Source organism: Trametes versicolor, assembly GCF_000271585.1.
Source record: "Trametes versicolor FP-101664 SS1 unplaced genomic scaffold TRAVEscaffold_10, whole genome shotgun sequence".
NCBI classification, from domain to species: domain Eukaryota; kingdom Fungi; phylum Basidiomycota; class Agaricomycetes; order Polyporales; family Polyporaceae; genus Trametes; species Trametes versicolor.
The window spans coordinates 2,006,729-2,024,863 of record NW_007360330.1 but is presented as its reverse complement, the minus strand read 5'-3'; the positions used below and the strand labels follow the sequence as shown (position 1 = coordinate 2,024,863).

At 56.9% G+C, this 18,135-nt stretch overlaps 6 protein-coding genes across 6 annotated transcripts; 3 read left to right on the top strand and 3 right to left on the bottom strand.

Moving 5' to 3' along the window:
* Window positions 1-1,786: 1,786 nt before the first annotated feature.
* Window positions 1,787-4,226, top strand: TRAVEDRAFT_153594 (uncharacterized protein). The gene is made up of 12 exons (XM_008044224.1): window positions 1,787-1,902; window positions 1,965-2,029; window positions 2,086-2,115; window positions 2,168-2,380; window positions 2,436-2,521; window positions 2,579-2,684; window positions 2,743-2,934; window positions 3,001-3,250; window positions 3,310-3,381; window positions 3,445-3,582; window positions 3,646-3,749; window positions 3,805-4,226. Exons 1-12 carry the CDS (start codon window positions 1,834-1,836, stop codon window positions 4,127-4,129), a joined length of 1,650 nt encoding a protein of 549 aa, XP_008042415.1. The 5' UTR covers window positions 1,787-1,833; the 3' UTR covers window positions 4,130-4,226.
* A 1,016-nt stretch (window positions 4,227-5,242) lies between these two features.
* TRAVEDRAFT_74128 (MFS general substrate transporter) lies at window positions 5,243-9,078 on the bottom strand (the record flags this gene model as incomplete). The annotated part of the gene is made up of 13 exons (XM_008044223.1): window positions 5,243-5,315; window positions 5,373-5,618; window positions 5,681-5,727; window positions 5,774-5,817; window positions 5,869-5,946; window positions 6,002-6,145; window positions 6,201-6,347; window positions 6,407-6,589; window positions 6,674-6,686; window positions 6,741-6,800; window positions 6,862-6,906; window positions 6,971-7,418; window positions 8,060-9,078. 13 exons carry the CDS (start codon window positions 9,076-9,078, stop codon window positions 5,243-5,245), a joined length of 2,547 nt encoding a protein of 848 aa, XP_008042414.1.
* A 314-nt stretch (window positions 9,079-9,392) lies between these two features.
* TRAVEDRAFT_106864 (uncharacterized protein) lies at window positions 9,393-10,415 on the bottom strand (the record flags this gene model as incomplete). Its single annotated transcript, XM_008044222.1, has 1 exon — window positions 9,393-10,415. A coding segment is annotated over one exon (1,023 nt), but the record flags the coding sequence as incomplete, so codon positions are not given.
* A 482-nt stretch (window positions 10,416-10,897) lies between these two features.
* On the top strand, window positions 10,898-12,767 carry TRAVEDRAFT_39529 (bifunctional 6-phosphofructo-2-kinase/fructose-2,6-bisphosphate 2-phosphatase; the record flags this gene model as incomplete). Its single annotated transcript, XM_008043675.1, has 9 exons — window positions 10,898-11,123; window positions 11,173-11,358; window positions 11,410-11,477; window positions 11,535-11,651; window positions 11,700-11,723; window positions 11,778-11,861; window positions 11,915-12,070; window positions 12,118-12,370; window positions 12,430-12,767. 9 exons carry the CDS (start codon window positions 10,898-10,900, stop codon window positions 12,765-12,767), a joined length of 1,452 nt encoding a protein of 483 aa, XP_008041866.1.
* Window positions 12,768-13,200: 433 nt separating this feature from the next.
* TRAVEDRAFT_172917 (RNA-binding domain-containing protein) lies at window positions 13,201-14,323 on the bottom strand (the record flags this gene model as incomplete). Its single annotated transcript, XM_008044221.1, has 4 exons — window positions 13,201-13,628; window positions 13,690-13,822; window positions 13,891-14,044; window positions 14,138-14,323. The coding sequence occupies 4 exons, from the start codon at window positions 14,321-14,323 to the stop codon at window positions 13,346-13,348; spliced, it is 756 nt and encodes a 251-aa protein (XP_008042412.1). The 3' UTR covers window positions 13,201-13,345.
* Window positions 14,324-15,608: 1,285 nt separating this feature from the next.
* On the top strand, window positions 15,609-17,905 carry TRAVEDRAFT_172915 (MFS general substrate transporter). Its single transcript, XM_008044220.1, has 10 exons — window positions 15,609-16,161; window positions 16,221-16,265; window positions 16,312-16,371; window positions 16,426-16,438; window positions 16,498-16,680; window positions 16,739-16,882; window positions 16,941-17,084; window positions 17,142-17,263; window positions 17,315-17,607; window positions 17,663-17,905. The coding sequence occupies exons 1-10, from the start codon at window positions 15,658-15,660 to the stop codon at window positions 17,733-17,735; spliced, it is 1,581 nt and encodes a 526-aa protein (XP_008042411.1). The 5' UTR covers window positions 15,609-15,657; the 3' UTR covers window positions 17,736-17,905.
* The last annotated feature ends 230 nt before the right edge of the window (window positions 17,906-18,135 follow it).

The window sequence follows — 18,135 nt, the reverse complement described above, 5'->3', positions numbered from 1 at the left end:
CATCATGTCGACTAAAGAATGGAAGACCTGATCGCTCTCAGGGTAACGTACACCCATGTTCTGTGTGGAGGTGGAGGCTCGGTTGTTGCCGTGCTGTGGCAAATCGCTGTATTCGTCGATACACTGATCCGACTCGGCGCCCATACAACCCCAGCCTATCCTCTCCGCTGCGGTCAGCGCCGCCGATAATCAATGTGTAAAACACCTGTTCCCGGTGCCGACGGACATGGAAAGTCGTGAGCAAGAGGCAGAGAAAGTGGCGACAGCGCGGCGACCGCCGATGCGCCCATGTGGCAGCCACCACATCGTAGATAGCCTACCTGGATATTACAGCAATAGCATAGGGGTGTCGCCGATGTGGAGGCTGAGTGTATCCACGTACAGGATAAAAATCGGCGCGCCGTCATGGTGATACAACAGGATTAGCATGGGTCGACACAGCTTCTGTGGTGCACACTTCGCACCTCGCACAGCCTCCCAGACGGCGACATCCACCGGGCAGACACACACGCGCGCGCATCCGAGCTTGTACACCGCGTCTAGTCCTGTGACGGTGTCGACGGAGTCAGGAGTGCCTCGGCAAGGGGCGAAACCGCCATAGACGGTGGCTTGGGGGTGAATGATGGCGCGCGACCGCTTCGCCGCCGATTTCTCCGGGTGAAAGTAGTATTGACGGCGGCCGGCTTTGGGTTGTGGTCACTGGTAGCAAGAAACATCGACTGAGTTGACTCGGGGTGTCGGATATCCATCATCTTTAAGCGAGGGGGCATCCAGTGTAGTGGGATGGCCCAGTGTGATCGTACAACGAGCGGCGCCGAAGGGTTGAAGCTGATGGGTTCGGGATAACCAGCCAGAGTGAATGCATGGCCGCTGTGGCATCCACCCCACGCGGGCTACGTATATCTGACTGGCAATATATTGTCAGTACTTGTATTGTGCGACAAATATCAAAGTGCCACAAACATATGCGTAGTGATACTACGCCCTGTCAGGCGCCATGATCATGTGTAATGAGCACTCCGACTCGGAGTCTATAGGAATGAGTAGCTTGCGACGGATGCACCATTCAGATAGGCATAGTACAGTCAGTTGAAGCTATTTATCAGTGTGTTAGTGATGTAGGACCATATTAGCCGCAGCGACCGTCGAATGCAGCGGTTAGTACGGGGACCTTTTTTGGAACACTAGCTGTCAATGATTTAAGTTCCGCACCGTCTTCTTTTCTGGGCCAGTATATAAGTCGTCTGTCTCCTCCGTTCCCCTTCAATTGTTCCTCTCCCCCCCCCCCTCCAACCTTTCACCCTCTGGCAGATGACGAGGGAAGCCATAAGTGGCACGGGCGTTTAGCTCTGAGTGAGTGAGAAGAAAGAAGGACACAGATCTGTGGGCGCTTGATGGAGAAGGTGCTGATAAGGTACGCGAGAAGAGCGCGTGCTGCCGTGACTTCCTCCCACCAGCTCTGACAGGCTCTGACCGTGTTCGTCTTCAGGATGCTCGTTGTTTAATGCAGGAATATCTATCCTGCTACGCAGGGTGTTTGGGCTGTGAAATGTGTGGCAAAAAGTAGAACTCGAGGCCTCCGAAGAGGACGGAGGCTTCCAAGCCCTGGACGGCCTGGGCAAATGACGGTGAGGGCGTTATCTCGTCGGGTGAACTCGAATACTTATCAGGGTTCGACGCGTAGGGGCCTGCGGACACCCGTCTGCGCCACCAAAAGTCCATTCCTTATCTATAGCAGGTCCTTAAAATGATCGGGGTGCGGGGTAGCAGTCCCGTCGTCGCCCCGCTCGCTGTCGGCACCATCCCCGTCTCTTTCAGAGCTCTCGGACCACCATGGGGATCATGCAGAAGATTCAGGTCGACCGCGCCCAGAACTTGACCTATTCCGAGTCCTTCTTGCAGGTACGTGTCAGTCTATGCAGGCACTGGAGTCAAACACTCAGCTACTGCGTAAACCCACTCAGAATGAGGATCTGCTTCCCGTCGAGGAGGGCAAGCGGACATGGGGCACCTGGAACTTCATCGCGTTGTGCGTGTGTCTCCGAATCCCAGGTTATACGCGTGCTGATGTTTGGCAACCTGCAGCTGGATCGCGGACAGTTTCAACATCAATACGTATGTGCTTTTACTTGCATCTTCTCGTGATTCCGGCTGACAGCGGGCGCAGCTGGATGATCGCCTCGTCCATGGTGCAGCTTGGGCTCTCCTGGTGGCAAGCGTGGATCTCCGTGTGGATCGGATACGGTGTGGTCGCACCCTTCATCGTCGCGAACGCTCGCCCCGGCGCCATCTTCCATGTCACGTTCCCCGTGGTCGCGCGGACAAGTTTCGGTGTCTGGGGGAGTCTGTGGTGTGTCTTTAACCGAGGGGCTATGGCTTGGTACGCATCTCTTCCATCTTCGCGAATATGAAACTTATCGTGCCGCAAACCGCAGCATCTGGTACGGTGTGCAAGCTAGCATCGGTGGTTCGTGCGTTCTCGTGATGCTTCGAGCGATGTGGCCCTCTGTGAACAACATCCGTAAGTCGCCGGTTACTTGCCTGGTCCCCGCATATACTGAGGTTTTGACGCATATAGCCAACTCCATGCCCGCATCCTCGGGCACGAACACACGGGACTTCATGTGCTTCTTCCTGTTCTGGCTCATCTCCCTCCCCGCCATCTGGTTCCCTATCCATAAGATGTAAGCCTCCCGCACTCTCTTCGCGCCCTGTGCACGGGTTCTTACATATTTCTATCAGCCGCCATTTGTTCACTCTAAAGGCAATTGTGGTGCCCATCGCAGGCATCACGTTCTTCATCTGGTGTATCGTCAAAGCGCACGGCGTCGGCCCAATCATCCACCAGCCGGCGACCCTGGGCGGGTCCGACCTCAGCTGGGCCATGGTCTCTAGTATCATGTCCTGCATCAGCAACATGGCGACCCTTGTCACGTAAGCCCGTTATATGCCCGCACGTTCTATTCCATCCTTCATGCTCACATGCGATTGGCTTTGCAGGAATGCGCCGGATTTCGCGTCCCGCGCGCGCACGCCTGCCGCGGCGGGCCTCCCGCAGCTCATCAGCGTCCCGCTCGGGTTCTCCCTCGTGAGCTTCTTCGGCATCATCGTCAGTTCGTCGTCGCAGGCCATCTACGGGGAGGCGATCTGGTCCCCCATCGACCTCTTGGGCAAGTTCCTCGATGGCGAGCCGAGCCACGCGACGCGCTTTGGCGTCTGGTTCATCGCGGCGTCGTTCATCATCGCACAGGTTTGTGTTATATATGTTCGATGTACTTGGCGCGTACTTACGCAGCGGGACTGGTGTAGCTTGGCACAAACATCTCTGCGAACTCGATTAGCGCGGGCTGCGACCTGACCGCACTGTTCCCGCGATACATTGTAAGTGTTCACAAAACTTTTGATCATGCAGCATCCCATCTAACTATGTGCACAAAATCGTAGAACATCCGTCGTGGCGGATACATCGCCGCGATTGTGGGCCTGTGCATGCTCCCGTGGAACCTGTTGAAGAGCAGCAACAGCTTCACGTCGTACCTCTCGGCGTACTCGGTTTTCCTGAGCTCCATCGCGGGTGTCATGGTATGTGGAGAATACATCCGTTCTCACCCTTGCGCGTCTACTTAACGACGCTGTGACACGCAGATCACGGACTACTACGTCATCCACAAAGGCCACTACAACGTGAAGGATCTCTACCACGCACGGACCGACGGCTGGTACTACTACACCTACGGCGTCAACTTCCGGTACATCCCATCCCTTGCCTTATTTATATTTTCCCTACTAACTCTAATGCTACAGTGCATATGCAGCGTACATCGCAGGCATCCTCATCAACGTCGTCGGCTTCGCGGGTGCTACGGGGCGCACTGTCCCGATTGCGGCGACGCACATCTACGAGATGTCATTCTTCACCGGGTTCGGCGTGTCCGCGCTCGTGTACTGGGCGCTCAACCTGGCGTTCCCCGTGCGTGGCGCGGACGCGTGTGCGCGCTTCGAGGAGGTGGACGTGTCCCTGGGCGAGGGCGTGGCAGGCGGTGTGGAGGCGCGCGCGAGCGAGGAATTCGAGAGCGACAAGAAGAGCGCGGTGAGCGAGGGCGTGCAGAGCGTCCGGTCACGCGCGTAAGGTGACTGGCGATGCGCGGAGGACGAAAATTGCGAAACATCGCAACGAGCTACGAGCTATCGGATGGATAACTCTACGATTGTGAGTTGTATACCACGCTTGTACGATATCACGACGCGCAGGTTGTAGCGATATCTCACGTCTGCGTTTCGCCCTTCGCGGACCGAGGCGAGGCCTCGGCCGGGGCTTCATCATCCTTGTGGCGTTGTTTAGGATATGGACGCAAGTCGTCCGAGTTTGGATGGGTTGGTTTATCTGAGGGTCCGGCAATCTAGTGCGAGTCGGCGAGTCGGGTACTAATCGTCGGAGCGCCAGTGACTCGGGGTTCTCGGAGCTCGGAAGTACTATGGACGACGCGCTCCGCGAGTCGCGACTGCGGCATAGGATGATCATCTCGTGCTGCAACCAGAACACATCGGGCGTGTGTGGGCTAAAGCACCCGCCTTGCTCGGGCTTCGGACTCCCGCCGTGGACATAATCTCCGGACAAGCTGTGCGTCGTCGCGTTACGCAGAGCGTTCGTACGATGGAAAGTGCACCACTTTGGCTGGTATGTGTAGTCACTAGCACTACCCGTCGCGGGCGCCCTGACATGTTTGCGCGCCCACAGGTGACCGGTGAGGTCCGAGAGATGTCGCGGTCGCGGTTCTGCGTTTCGTAGCCGGCCGCCGGGGACATATACCATTCGCTTCACAGCGACTCAAGAAACGACCAGCTCAGAAGACGGGACAGCTGAGCACGATGAAGTGCACTAGGATACGACACGGACGAAGTATTGTTATGCAGGAGGAGCACGCAGAACGCATATAGAAAACAGAGACGAACACCAAGGCATACCAGTTTTCAAGATGGCGATACGGAGAACGCGAGTCAACCCTGCTTCTCGCCGTCGCGTCTCTCAGTGACGAAGAGTCTGAGGCTAGGCATCTCAGCAGTCACGACGTGGGAGCACCCTGCGACTCCGGATCTGAGTTGCGGGTTGTAGTGCTACAGAGAGCGGCAACTGGGCGGGAATGTCAGAGAATGGCGACTTCAGCAAGTTGAGGGATATTGGGCGCACTGAGAACGGACCACCCCGTGCAACTTATTATCTGATCTACACCGGACAAAAACTCTACGTCGGCACGTAGCGTGCACGGGGAATCACAGCCCACAGAACCAGAAGCGTCGACATCATCGAGACCACGCTGTGTGCGGCGCATCAATAACGCCCCAGCGCACCATTACAGGACGCGAACACTCACAAGGGCGGCAAGGTCGTAATCCCAAACTTGGACGCGAGCAGCCCTGTGATGAACGGCAGCACCGCGGACCCCGCCTGGCCCGCCCCAGCGATGTACCCTGCACACGCGGTGAGGAGCCAGCGGGGGAGGATGGTCGTGGAGTGGTTCATCAGGATGGGGAACATGGGCTCGAGGAAGAGGCCGACGAGCGCGACGGCCACGGCGTTCTCGATGAGCGACGGGACGACCCAGACTGTGACCTCGAGGCTGGAGAACGAGTAAGTGGCTGTTAGTGAGGGAACGAGCTCCGCGTCACTCGAGCGACATACCCGATGACAAGGGCAGCGTAAAGGAAGAGCGCCCGTCGCTCTCCGATCTGTATGCGTTCAGAAATTTGGCCTCGAGGGAAGGACTACACGCACCTTCGTGTTGAACCACAGTAAGAGTACCCGCCCGAGCATGATACCTGTAGTGCTGTCAGCGCGTCAAACGCGCTGTGGTTCGCGCGACGGCTTACCGCCAAAGAATCCAGAAGATATGTATCCTGCATTGGAGCTGCCATGGCGTTGCTCCAGGATGTAGGTTACGCTCCAGCCTAGTGTGTATGCGAGTCAGATCAAGTAGGGTCTGCCGTTTGAAATAACACTCACCCCCCATAGTGACTTCGACTCCGACGTAAATCAAGGCGAAGAATGACAGGAAGTGAACATCTTTGTTCCTGATCATTTGGTTGAATTTGTTGGAGCCAACGCCGTCCGAGTCGCTGCTGCTCTCTCCCTCGTCCGCCATGATTTCTACCTCAGTACACGTCAGCGATTAGCCGGATGCGCATACGATCATCATACTGACCCTCCTGTCTCTTGCCCCGGAACACGTACCACAACACCGCCGTGTTCACAACATACAGACCAGCAGATATGATGTAGTGGAACGCCCAGAACTTTGGGCTCTTGGCGAATTCCGTAGCGACGAGGGGCGAAAGCAGTGCACCCAACCCTTAGTACATATTTGCAGTTAGTCACTATGCGACCGAAACGGACGTATCAAGGACATACCGTAGCTGCCATGCAAGTAGCCCATCTTGGCGTTTGAGTCCTTTTTCAGGCTGGCGACATACCCGGTCGCCTGTGCAGCTTGGATCGCGAGCATAACCCCGATGACGAGGTACCCGAAACATATCAGGGGGAAGGGGCCCGCTGGGGCGAGCACGGCGTATGCACCGATTTGACAGAGAGAACCTGGTATAGCGGACGTGTGAGCTCAAGGGTTTTCCGACGGGGCGAGGTTGCATCTCATGCTCATGAGATGCTCCGAAGTCTGACCTAGAAACAAGACCTATGACGATAGATTAGTGCTGTACTCATCCGGGCCACTTTTAATGAGGCCGACCTTCCCAAAGCCGAGCCGGTCGGTGAGATAAACGTTCACAAACGCTCCGCTAAGGAAGCCCTACAGAGACCGGGATCGCTCAGCACAGGCTGCGATCCGACGGGCAGATAGAGCCGCTCACGACCGCCCCAAACACGAATATGAGGGAGACGATAGCGAATCCGAGCTGAAGGTTCGCGCGTCAGCTTCCCGGCGGGCGATCTCACTGTCCGCACTACATCGTGGCTCACCCCGTACTTCTCTTGAACCCGGGGGAGCATCGGCCCCGTCGTGGCGTCGTTCCACCCGTTCACGAACAGACATCCACACAACGCAGCGAAATGAACCAAGCTCTTCCTCTTGTGCACGGCGGCCAAGGCGGGGTCCGGTGCTGCCAAAGTCTGGCCAAACTCCGTGTAGGCCTGGGCAGATGGACTCTGCGAGACCGTCGAGCCGCGCTCGGGATCCGCGACTCGGAGGGTCGTGTCAACGACGGAAGATACACCCTGAGCTCCGTTGGTAGTGCCGATCGTTACAGGTAAAAGCTCGATGTCCCCAGCGTCGGCGTCGTTTGCATCGCTGAGTGCTACCGCACGTGGTGGCTGTTCACCACGATGTCTGATTCCTTCCTTGGCTCGGAGAAGCTGCCGCTCAGCACCGTGTGGGTTTGAGGCGAGGACATCTCGCAGTTCATGAACCCTGAGAAACCGGGAAGTGTAAGATGAGGGGAGGAAGATCACTGCGAGCCCCCCTTCGCAACACTTTATCGATGTTTTAATTGCCTTGCCTCACTCACGGGATAGTCCTCTTCGAAGCTGCGACAGCGCTTGTCTCGGCTGCAAGAGTGATTCGCCGATGAAACTCCGGATGAGAGCGCCAGCCGTCCGGTGGATGCACATACCAGTAATAGTTTGAGGTGTTGCCGTGTGTTCATGTTAACGTTGAATGTACCTTCATAAGTGATCTAATGCGTGCAGCGCGCAACCAAGTACGTTCCCGGGAAACGCTTTAAGTCGGACGCAGTACGTCGCGCAAGATGGCCTGGCGCGCTGCTCCGAGCCGTTTTTGAGAACAATATCCCATTCAAGTCGTCGACGAGCTTGGCAGTACGCCGCCGTATAGAGATCTGTGAAACCCGTTCAATGCGTTGAGCATGGTCGAGAACACTATAGTTGCCCTCAGAGCCGTCCAACACAGACACTTACAACTACAGTGGACCGTGACTAGATCTCTGTTGCATCATGTAGCATGGAGAGTCCTCGCCACCACCCCTCCCGCCCTCAATCCGCTCGATCCACATGGCGCGCAGTCACATAGCCTGTTTCCCGTACGGAGCGTACTTAGGCTTTGCAAGCAGCACAACCTGGATGCCGATGTCCGGATGGCGACATCCACGCGCAACATCCCTCAGGCCACGCTCCACCTCCTCTTCCACAATCCTGTGGGACGCAAGTGTACCCGGAAGCTTCTGCATCGGCTCCGTGATGAGGTAGCGTATGCTGGGGCGTGTCCGAGGCGAGGGAGGCCCACGCTGCCCCGAGGAGGATGCGCTCGACAACACAGCGGAGCCGGGCGCAGTGCTCACTGACACAGACACCCCGACGGCGTCTGCGATCTGCTTGACTTGGTACTGGTGTACGATGCCGGAGATACGCAGGTGCGTGATGCGGGGTGCGATAACAGACCATGCAGATAGCTGGAGGTCGTTTCTATACAGGTGGGAGCTGAGATAGAGGTGCGTCGCGACGGGGAAGACCGGCGACCGTTTTCTTTTGGGATCCAGGAGATCGGTGGGCCATGGTACCCCTATGAAGGTCACTTGGCGCACGAGCGGAAATTTGTATTCAAGAGTGGGGTATCGGATATGGTCTCGCCAGCCGTCAGGGACTGCGTCGATGACAAGAGTCCACAGGTCCGGCGCGACAAGTCGGACGAGCTCCTGCACGGCCTGCTCGCGAGATCGGAGAGGCGGCACCGCTGGAGTCTCCTGCTGCGGCGTGGGGTCGTTAGACGACTGAATAGCTTGGGAACTCGTTGTAGATCCCCGGGATTGTCGAAGGGCCTGCAGGGCCTGCGCGACGTTGACGGCCTCGGTTGGGAGAGAGGTCAGCGTCAAGAATAGATGACGAACGTGTGGCCTCTCGTCGTGCCCAAAGCTGTTACATTCGCGCTCGAAGAACGCGACGAATTGCCGGAAAGTGTCGCTCGAGTCGGAGAGACGCAGAATGTGAAAGCGGCTGCGACGCGCAGCGGCGCGTATCTGCTTGGAAGTAAGCGATAGAGAGTTGCCGGTGAACCCTCCGTCGGCGCAAGCGAATTCGAAGATGTGCTGCAGCGTCTCTAGTGGAAGGGAGTCCATGCTCAATGGATCAAGTGGGGGAAAGAGAGGCAACAGGACTTGACCTCGGACGCTATATAATCCCCATATTAAGCGCTGTTTAAGCACGAGGAGGCCGCACGAATCAGACTCATACCGATGTGAAGTATTTTGAGGGCGATTCATCGTGATAGACTCATTACTGTAACCATAAGTTACTAACGATACAGTGGAGAAAGCACAAAACGTAGCGATACACACATGTCCGGTCGACAAGAGGGTATCTTCCATCCTAGTGATACACTTCAAGCATTCGGAACTGGCGACATCGCTCCACTGACCCGCTCCATCAACTCGCGATTTGAAAACGCCTTCTGGAAAGAGTCCGACATCTTCCTGGGCACGGCGAAGACGATCTGCTCGAACGAGTTCTTGAACCGCGCCTCGTGCCGGACGTCGTTGATGGTCTCCCCGCAGACGAGCAGCTCAGCCCAGATCTCCGCGACCATCTCCACCTTGTTCTCGCATGTCCCGCATCCAAACGCGCCGAGGACGAGGATCTTGTTGCCGGTGAGCTCGAACGCGCGCAAGGCACGCGCCATGCGTTCCTTCATCACGGAGCGGATACCGTCCTCAAAGAGGTTCTCCTTGCCCGGCTCAATGTCGTGCTTGGCGCGTACGGCGGCGGCGTTGACGGGAACCGCGGATAGGACGTTGACGACGTATGGAGAGATGAACTCGCCACCGAGGTCATCGTTGCCGCCAGGGAGATCGAAGATAGGTGCACGGTCGGTGAAGGTGGTGTCGTCGGCGTCACGGCGGAAGACAACGACAGAAGGGGAGTAGACCATGGAGTGGTCGTGCAGTCCACTGCCATCGGAGGAGCGGAAATTCCGGTGCTCCTTGTAAAAGTCCTTCGCAGCGGGAGCGTCTAGGCTTGCGACGAGAGTACTAAGACGAGCAATCGTCTCTTCCTGCTCATCACCGCCATGCAGATAGCCGCCGCCCGACCGTTTAGGGTTGGCGAAAGACAGGACACCGATGTCGGTAGATTGCGCATAGGGTTGACCGCGCGCCGCGGCAAGCTGGCGTGCTGCGGTGAGAGTAGAGTTCGAGATGAACTGGATGGTAGCAGGGGGACGAGGCATGGTAGGTAGGTACTTCTTCCATTCAGCGAGGTCGGGGGAGTAGTGGGGATAGAAGGTAGTGCCCTGTCGAGAGAGGAGGATAGATGCGGAGATGTCGTGGTGGATGTGGGTGACCGAGGAGAACACTTGGCCTTGCGAAGATTGAGCTATAGCGGACAGAACAGAGGGAGCGCGGCGCTCTTCAACGTACTTGCCATCCCCAAGCACTACTTTCCTCGTCTCCTCCGCGATCTGCGCCCATCGCTCTCTCCGCGCGCGCCGCGCGGCCTGTGCCAAGAGCGTGGCGTGTTGTCCATCTTGCTGTGGGGCCTTCGCCTTCGCCTTTGACTTGGCCCGCCGTTTCTTCATTGTCTGTCGCTTAGCCTCGGCGGCTACGACTTGTTTGGCCTTATATTGATCGAGTGGGGTGGAAGGGGTGTTTGCGCGCCGCTGTCTCCGTCCGCGGCGCGTACGAGTGCGCTGCTTCGCCATATTGATTCGAGGTAGAAAGTTGGTGAAGATGTGGTGGTGGTTGGGAGGGGAAAACATGAGTCAGTGACTTTGTCGCCCCTGCAGCAGCACCGCCTTATATACCGAGGAGTAGTGGAGCCAGATTAGATTAGATAGGGTTTCGGTACCCCGCTAACGGAAACAGTCTGAGCGCACCTCGCCGCTTCCGCCTCCTTCCGGTCGTCCACTACCACCTTGCCCGCCCCAGGCCATCGTTTTGAGCTATGGTTGCGCCGCTATACACGACAGCATCGGGTCTTCTCTTCCATGCTGGTAAAATCTTGGTGTGCACCGTCGGACTGCCCGCCCGCGGAAAGACGCATGTATCCCGCGCACTTGAGCGATACCTCCGATGGACAGGTATAAAGACCACCGTTATCTCGCTTGGAGACTACAGGAGAAAGGTGCTCGGTGGTGCCCAGAAGTTGCCCCCAGACTACTTTACATTGGGTGCGTCCGTCTCCCTCACGGCGCGTGAGCGATCTGAAGTTGGCAAAAGGAGAGAAGAGCCAGGAGACGATCAAGCTGCGGGAGACAGTCCTCCAAGGCTGTGAGCAGCAGATCTGGGATTTCTTCAACACGGGAGGGCAGGTCGTGATCTACGACGCGAACAACGGCACGGCTGAGCGCCGCAATGCTGTGGCGGAGAAGTTCGACAAGGCGGGCATCCATGTAGTCATGCTCGGTATGTCCGCCGGTGTTTTACTCGCGTGATCTCGCTCACATCGCGTGTCAGAGTCGCTGTGTGATAACGAGGAGATCATCCTGGCAAACATTCGGAGCGTCAAGATATCATCTCCAGATGTCAGTAGCGCATGCGGGGTGCTCCGGAGATACGATTGCTGAACGCATCTTTGTTAGTACCGCGGCTGGGACCCTGAACAAGCAGTTCAGGACTACTATGCTCGTATTAAGGACCACGAGAAACACTACGAGCCCGTAGAAGAGACTACTTGGCCGTTTATTCGAATCATTAACGTACGTAGGAACCTTATTATTTGAGACTGTGGCTTATACCCCAAACAGGTCGGCGAGAAGATCATGGTCAACGTACGTCCAGCATGTGCGTCGCAATATAGAGACCGCTAACAAGGCCAGCTATAGAATATCCACGGCTACCTGCAATCACGGATTGTATTCTTCCTCATGAACATTCACAACAACTTCCGCACAATATACTTTGCTCGGGTACACTATACGCACTTGCATCCATCGAGCGAGCTGCTTACTGCTCTTCATAGTCGGGACAGTCACTCATTGAACACTCTTACAAAGCCGACTCTGATCTCTCACCCGCCGGCTGGGAGTATGCGGAACGCCTCAAGGAGTTCGTGCTAGAGCGACGAGAGAAGTCACTGCAGGAGCGGGGGATCAACCCCAAAGAGCGGCGTCTCGTCGTACGTCTGCCCGTCTGGGATGTCGATTTTAGCTAAATCCTTTGTAGATCTGGTCGTCCGCACGGCGGCGTTCACACCATTCGGCCTGGCCGTTCCTCACGAAGAACGCAGCCGACCACTCCCCACCTGCCAAAGTAAAGGTCATCGAACGACCGCAGATGGCTGAGATCAACCCCGGCGTATGGGACGGCCTCTCGCCCGAGCAAGTGCGCAAGTACTACCCGGACGAATGGGAGCGTTTCGTGAACGACCCCTACGCGTACCGCGCCCCTCGCGCTGAAAGCTATCACGACCTATGCGGTGCGCCTGGTCATATATCATTGCTGTTCGTTCTGCGCTAATATAAACGTTATGTCCAGTGCGCCTTGAGCCCACCCTAATCGAGCTCGAGCGCGAAAAGGAGGACCTGCTCATCATCGGGCACGCCTCTGTCATCCGCTGCATCCTCGCCTACCTCATCGGCCTCCCCGCATCCGAGATCCCCGCGATCGAGGTCGCGCGCGGGGACCTGATCGAAGTTGTGCCGACGTCCTATGGCGTGTACTCGCAGGCGCATCACTTCTGGGACGGCCCCGGGCGGGCGGCGTCGGGCAAGGACGAGCACAACTTTTACGAGAACTACGCGGAGGACACGCAGGGGAAGCGCAGGCCTGAGGCGAAGCCGGGCAGCACGGAGCCTGTCCCGGTCGTGGCTTGAGTACTTGAGTATACACGGGGGCGGTGGCGAACTTGACCAAGACGGAGACCATTGTAGGATTACCAGAACCCGACTTTGGAGAGGAATTGCTGGATAGAAAACATGTATAACAACTCAGAGACACGTGTATTCCCTCAAGACAAGTAGAAACATCTGCAATATCATTCGCTATCTACCACGGTTGCCCAGACGTCGAGTTCGTTTGCTTGGAAGTTCAAATTTGCAAAGTTCAAACGTGCGGGCTTCAGCAGTTCAAGCTTGCTGTGCCTCCGCCTTCCGCAGCGGGGACGGCGTTTCTTCGGTGTATCCTCGGCATATAGGGTATGTACACGTACCGTTAGGTGCCTGCTGCCAACTCGAAGGCTCGCCCAAAAACTCTGAAACATACTACAGACACTTGTACCGCACAGACAAGCACTACGGAATTTGACGATGGTGTTATTTTGTACAACCCAAACCGCTAAAGATGAATGCCCAAGTACAACACTAATACAATTCAGCAGTCACATTCTAATCCAAGAACGACGCCTCCACCACAGACCGTTCTCTATCCTCACGTCGAGGATCATGTATACGGGCTACACAAGTTGCATCATGAAAGTGGCCGACTCGGAAGTCTTGATCTTGTTGCCCGCCGCGCGGGCCTTGTAGTCCTCCATCTCCTTGTCAAGCTCCTCTGCAGTCTTCTTCTTTGGAGGCTGCTTTGCGGGCTGCGCTTGTCGCTGCTTGTTCAGCCTTCGTGGCCCTTTCTTCGCGCGCAGCTTTCCCTTCACGTTGTGTGGCCCGGTTGGCGGTGGCGGCTGCTGTTGTTGCGGCTGCTGTGGCGCACCCTTTCCTAGGGCTATATGCTGGCGCGGATGTCTTGAGTAGCGACGGGGCGTAAGTGAATGTCTCTGTGTACGTCACAAGAGTATGTACTTACGGTTGTGCTGCAGCCTGGAAGACCTTGGGGGGGCCGAGACGCTCGAGGAGGGACGGCGCGCCAGTGGCGGGAGGTGGCGGGATTCTGTGCACCTCCTCATCGTCGATTACGATCTCAATTCGGATTGGCCTTCCTGACCATGCCATTAGCATCACTCTTCATGGGCACATGCCGCGCGAGAATAGAACCGAGGCCACTTACTGCCGTCAACAATCTTCCCATTGTACTTCCCGCGCGCCACAGACGCGTCGGCTGCGCGCGCAAATGTCACGACCGCCATGCCGCGCGAGTTGCCCTGGGAGTTGTACACCATGAGAACCTCCTTCACCGGTCCCACTGTCCTAGTGAACAAGGTCTAGGACGAGAAACGGCGGATTGCACCACGCAGAGGTCAGCCGCCACCCAGGACATCGCGAGTACAATGTCGTCGCCAAAGACGGCAGCGTACCTCTACTTCGTTCTCCTCGACATCCAGAGGGAGCCGGCTCAGCAGAATCTTGCTCCCGGGGTCCGTGTTGGCAGCCCTCGCGTTCGGCCTCCATGCGGGCGCGGGATGTGCTGACGGGTTCCCAAGGATCCTCTGCTTCGGTGTATGGTAGGTGTTCAGGCGAGAGGACTGCGCGTGCGATAACATATCGTCTGTGAGGCCTGCTGACCGGGAGTTTATAAGCCGCTAGGGTGCGCAGTGGGCGAATGGGGGTAGATGGACGAGAGACGCGACGGAGGATCTGCGCGAGGGCCACGCGCGTGGACGCGCGCGCCGCTTGAACGCTTCGCTATTCGGTTGCGCGCACCTCGTGGTTTCCTCCTTGTTTCCCGCCTCCATGATGCTCATCTCGCGGTCGACGAAGCTCTTCGCTCTGGGCGATATACTCACAGGAGATGTTGTCCCCGCTGCTCTTGACTGGTCATGCACGTTGCTCAGGAGTAGCTCAGATTCCGCCTCGCCGCCGTTTGCCAGTGGCAGTCGGACCGAAGACCCGCAGTCATAGGTCGCCCGCCCGCCGGACGCCGACCCCCCATGGTTCCAGAACAGGCCCAGTGGCGATATTACGTCCATGGATAATGCGGATAGACGGGTAGGAGCTTATAATCACCGGGTACGGAGAATTCGAATGTTTAAAGCCTGGCGATCATCTGCTCCAGCCTTCTTGCCATCTCCCACCACCTCGAGCCCGCCATCGCTCCTGGACTCGAGTCCTTACGACACCTGAGCTTATCACGCCCGTGAACGATCCATAGGTGAGTCCGGTTTCTTGAAGCATGCGCACCGATTATCCAATGAGCACGCGCGTAAGATGATCCGCTGCTCAAAGAAAGTGGTGAATGAGCGCCCACCGTAAGGTCATGCCAAATTTTAGTACCATCGGACAGAGGAGGGCAGAGGGAGTCGCCATATCATGTAGGCATGCAGTCTCAGGATGTTAGTCTCGTAATCGCACAGTACCACTCCGCAGGGGTTGCGGGAGCCCTTCTGCACTGTTTGGTGGTATTCTGGACAGGGGGTTAGGGAGTTGCAAGCTTCTGGCCTGACCGGGCTCGCCTTTGACTCCCATTCGGCCGCTGCTTGACTGCAATGGTCGTCCGCTTTTCCCTCCATAGCGGGAGCATTCTGAGATGCGAGGCGGGATGATGCGTCTTTTACTCTTTCGTCCAATCCTTACGGGCGGTGTAGAATTGCGCTCCTTCCCGGTTTCACTTCACCTGCACCTGTAATGGCAGGGCGCGACGCCCAAGACAGGCCATGAGTAGCTTCATTGTACTTGAGTATTAGGAGGCAGATCAACCCCTCAGCGCAAGATATGTTGACTCGCGATGTGCTCCCCTTAAAATAGGAATCGTTCGCCACCGAAGTAAGCAGTCGCTCACTCTAGTGCCATACACAGACACCCCAAAATGCCCGCCGCAGGACCTTCCAGCGCCTCTCCTAGACCCAGCGTGGATATCGCGGTCTTCGATGAACACGACATGGACACCTTCCCCCACCCCGCAGAAAAAGGCACCCTTCGTGCATTTAACAGCTCCGCGCTCGAGCTGTCTGAAGCCCACTCCGCCTCATCCCTCGAGCTCCCACACACCCTCACCAGCGAGCGCATCCGGCGCCGGTCCGAGCTCTCGCGCTTCCGGCCTCTCGACTCCCCACCTGCAATCGAGCCCGAGTCCATCGAACTCCCAGTCATCCAAGAATACTCGGAGTCCGGTGGGAAGAAGCTTGACTTCCGGGAGACCGCGATTCCGAGCAGGGACAACGACGTAGAGATCGCACCGAGCTTCCCGAGCTCGCTCGCGCCGTCAATCCGGCTGGATGAAGACACGGACTCCACAGCGCCCGCGATCTCGGCCGCGCAGAAGGCGGTCTACCGGCGGAAGCACGCGATTCACTTCGCGACGCTCTGCTTCACGATCTTCTTGAACGGCTGGAACGACGGCACCACGGGCCCGCTGCTTCCTCGGATTCAATCTTACTACCATGTGCGTCGACGGCGTCAATGTTGTTGTAGGCTCGTTGTATACTGAGATCTGGCTTACAGCTCGGCTACGCTATGGTGTCGCTTCTGTTCATTTTCAACACCATCGTGAGTCCTCATTTTACACCTCAAAAGCCGTACTTATTTCCTGCAGGGGTATCTTTCTGGTGCGATCGCGAATGTGTGGCTGACCGACAAGCTTGGCTTTGGAAAGGTGTGTCCCGTAATTGCTCCTCCCTGCCACATAAATTCACACCGTTTTCCCCAGGTTTTGCTGCTCGGTAAGAGGATATACAATGTGTCTTGTTCTCGCCAGAAATCTAATGCACCCTACCTATAGGTTCCGTGCTGCAGATCTGCGCATATGCGATCATGATCCCCGGTGGTCCCTTCGAGCTCATGTGTCTCTCGTTCGTGATCATCGGCTTCGGGCTGTCGCTGCAGAACTCGCACGCGAATGGCTTCGTGGCGAGCGGGCGCAACCATGTCTCGACCAAGATCTGTCTCCTGCATGCGAGCTATGGTATGTCTCCGAACCCTTTCGCCCCATCTTCAACAATGTACTGAGCTGTTGTTCACAGGCTTTGGGGCGCTCGTGGCGCCGCTAATCTCGACGCAGTTCGCCGAGCAGAAGCACTGGTCGTTCCACTACATGATCTCGTGTGCCCTGTATATCCTCAACACGACCATGATTTGGTTCGTCTTCCGTGGCAGGCGGCAGGACGGTGCGTCTCATCGCCGTACCACGTCGATCGCCTTCTTACCCATCAATCATGCATGCAGAGATCAAGGCGGAGGTGGACGACCTGACCATCGATCCGAACGCGGTTGACTCGAACAAGTACAAGCAGATCTTCGGCATCCGCGAGGTGCACTTCCTCTCCGTTTTCGCACTCATCTACGTTGGCACGGAGGTCACCATTGGCAGTACGTCGCATCTCTCTTCTTGAGTGATCGACACGTTCGTTGCTCACGACGGGGCAGGCTGGAGTGTCTCGTACGTTCAAGAGAAGCGTCACGGTACGGCGAATTCGGGGTACATCTCGTCCGGCTTCTTTGGCGGGCTTATGCTCGGTCGCATCGTGCTCATGTGGCTGAACCGCAAGGTGCGCAGATCTCTCGCTATACGCACAGTATTCACCTAACCTGTGTCGTAGATCGGGGAACGTCGCGCACTCTTCCTCTACGCGCTACTCGCCATCCAACTCGAAGTGACCGTCTGGGTCGTGCCCTCGCTGATCGAGAACGCGATCGCCGTCGCCTTCGTCGGGCTCCTATTGGGGCCGATGTACCCCATCCTCGTCAACCACAGCACGAAGATTCTGCCGCGCTGGCTGCTCACCGGGTGCATGGGCTACATTGCGGGTGTCGGCCAGGCGGGATCTGCCGTGCTGCCTTTCATCACCGGTCTTCTCGCGTCCCGCTTCGGCATTGCGAGTCTTCAGCCGTTGTGAGTTGCTACTGCTTCTTCACTGCGATGCGGACGCTGATGTTGTGCACAACAGTATCGTGTCGATGATGTCCACGATGATCGTCATCTGGGCGTTGATTCCGCGCGTTCGCCAAGTCCCCACTTAAACAACCATTGCCGTCTTTGAAAGTCGCTGTTCCATTGGGTCCTGAGGGATGCATATGGCATCCAGTTCACCACCGTAGATCTCCTGCTCGCTTTCGGCACACACGTCTTTCTTACTAGAATTCCTCTGCTTCAGTTCACCGATGCCTTTCTGCTACCTTGAAAATGCTCTCCTTCGGACGATGTATTCCGTACGATAGACCACGCTGCATTTATCGTGTATGTACCCGTACAAACTACTTACTAGAAATTGGACTTTTGTCTGCGTTTCAGTTTCCGATCCCCGCGGAGTACCCCCCGGACCCGAGAGACCAATCAGCGCTCGATGTATATCGGACCGTAATCCGGACAAATGTCGTGAACCCCTGCTGCGCGCCTACGTACCTGTCCCTCTTGCACATG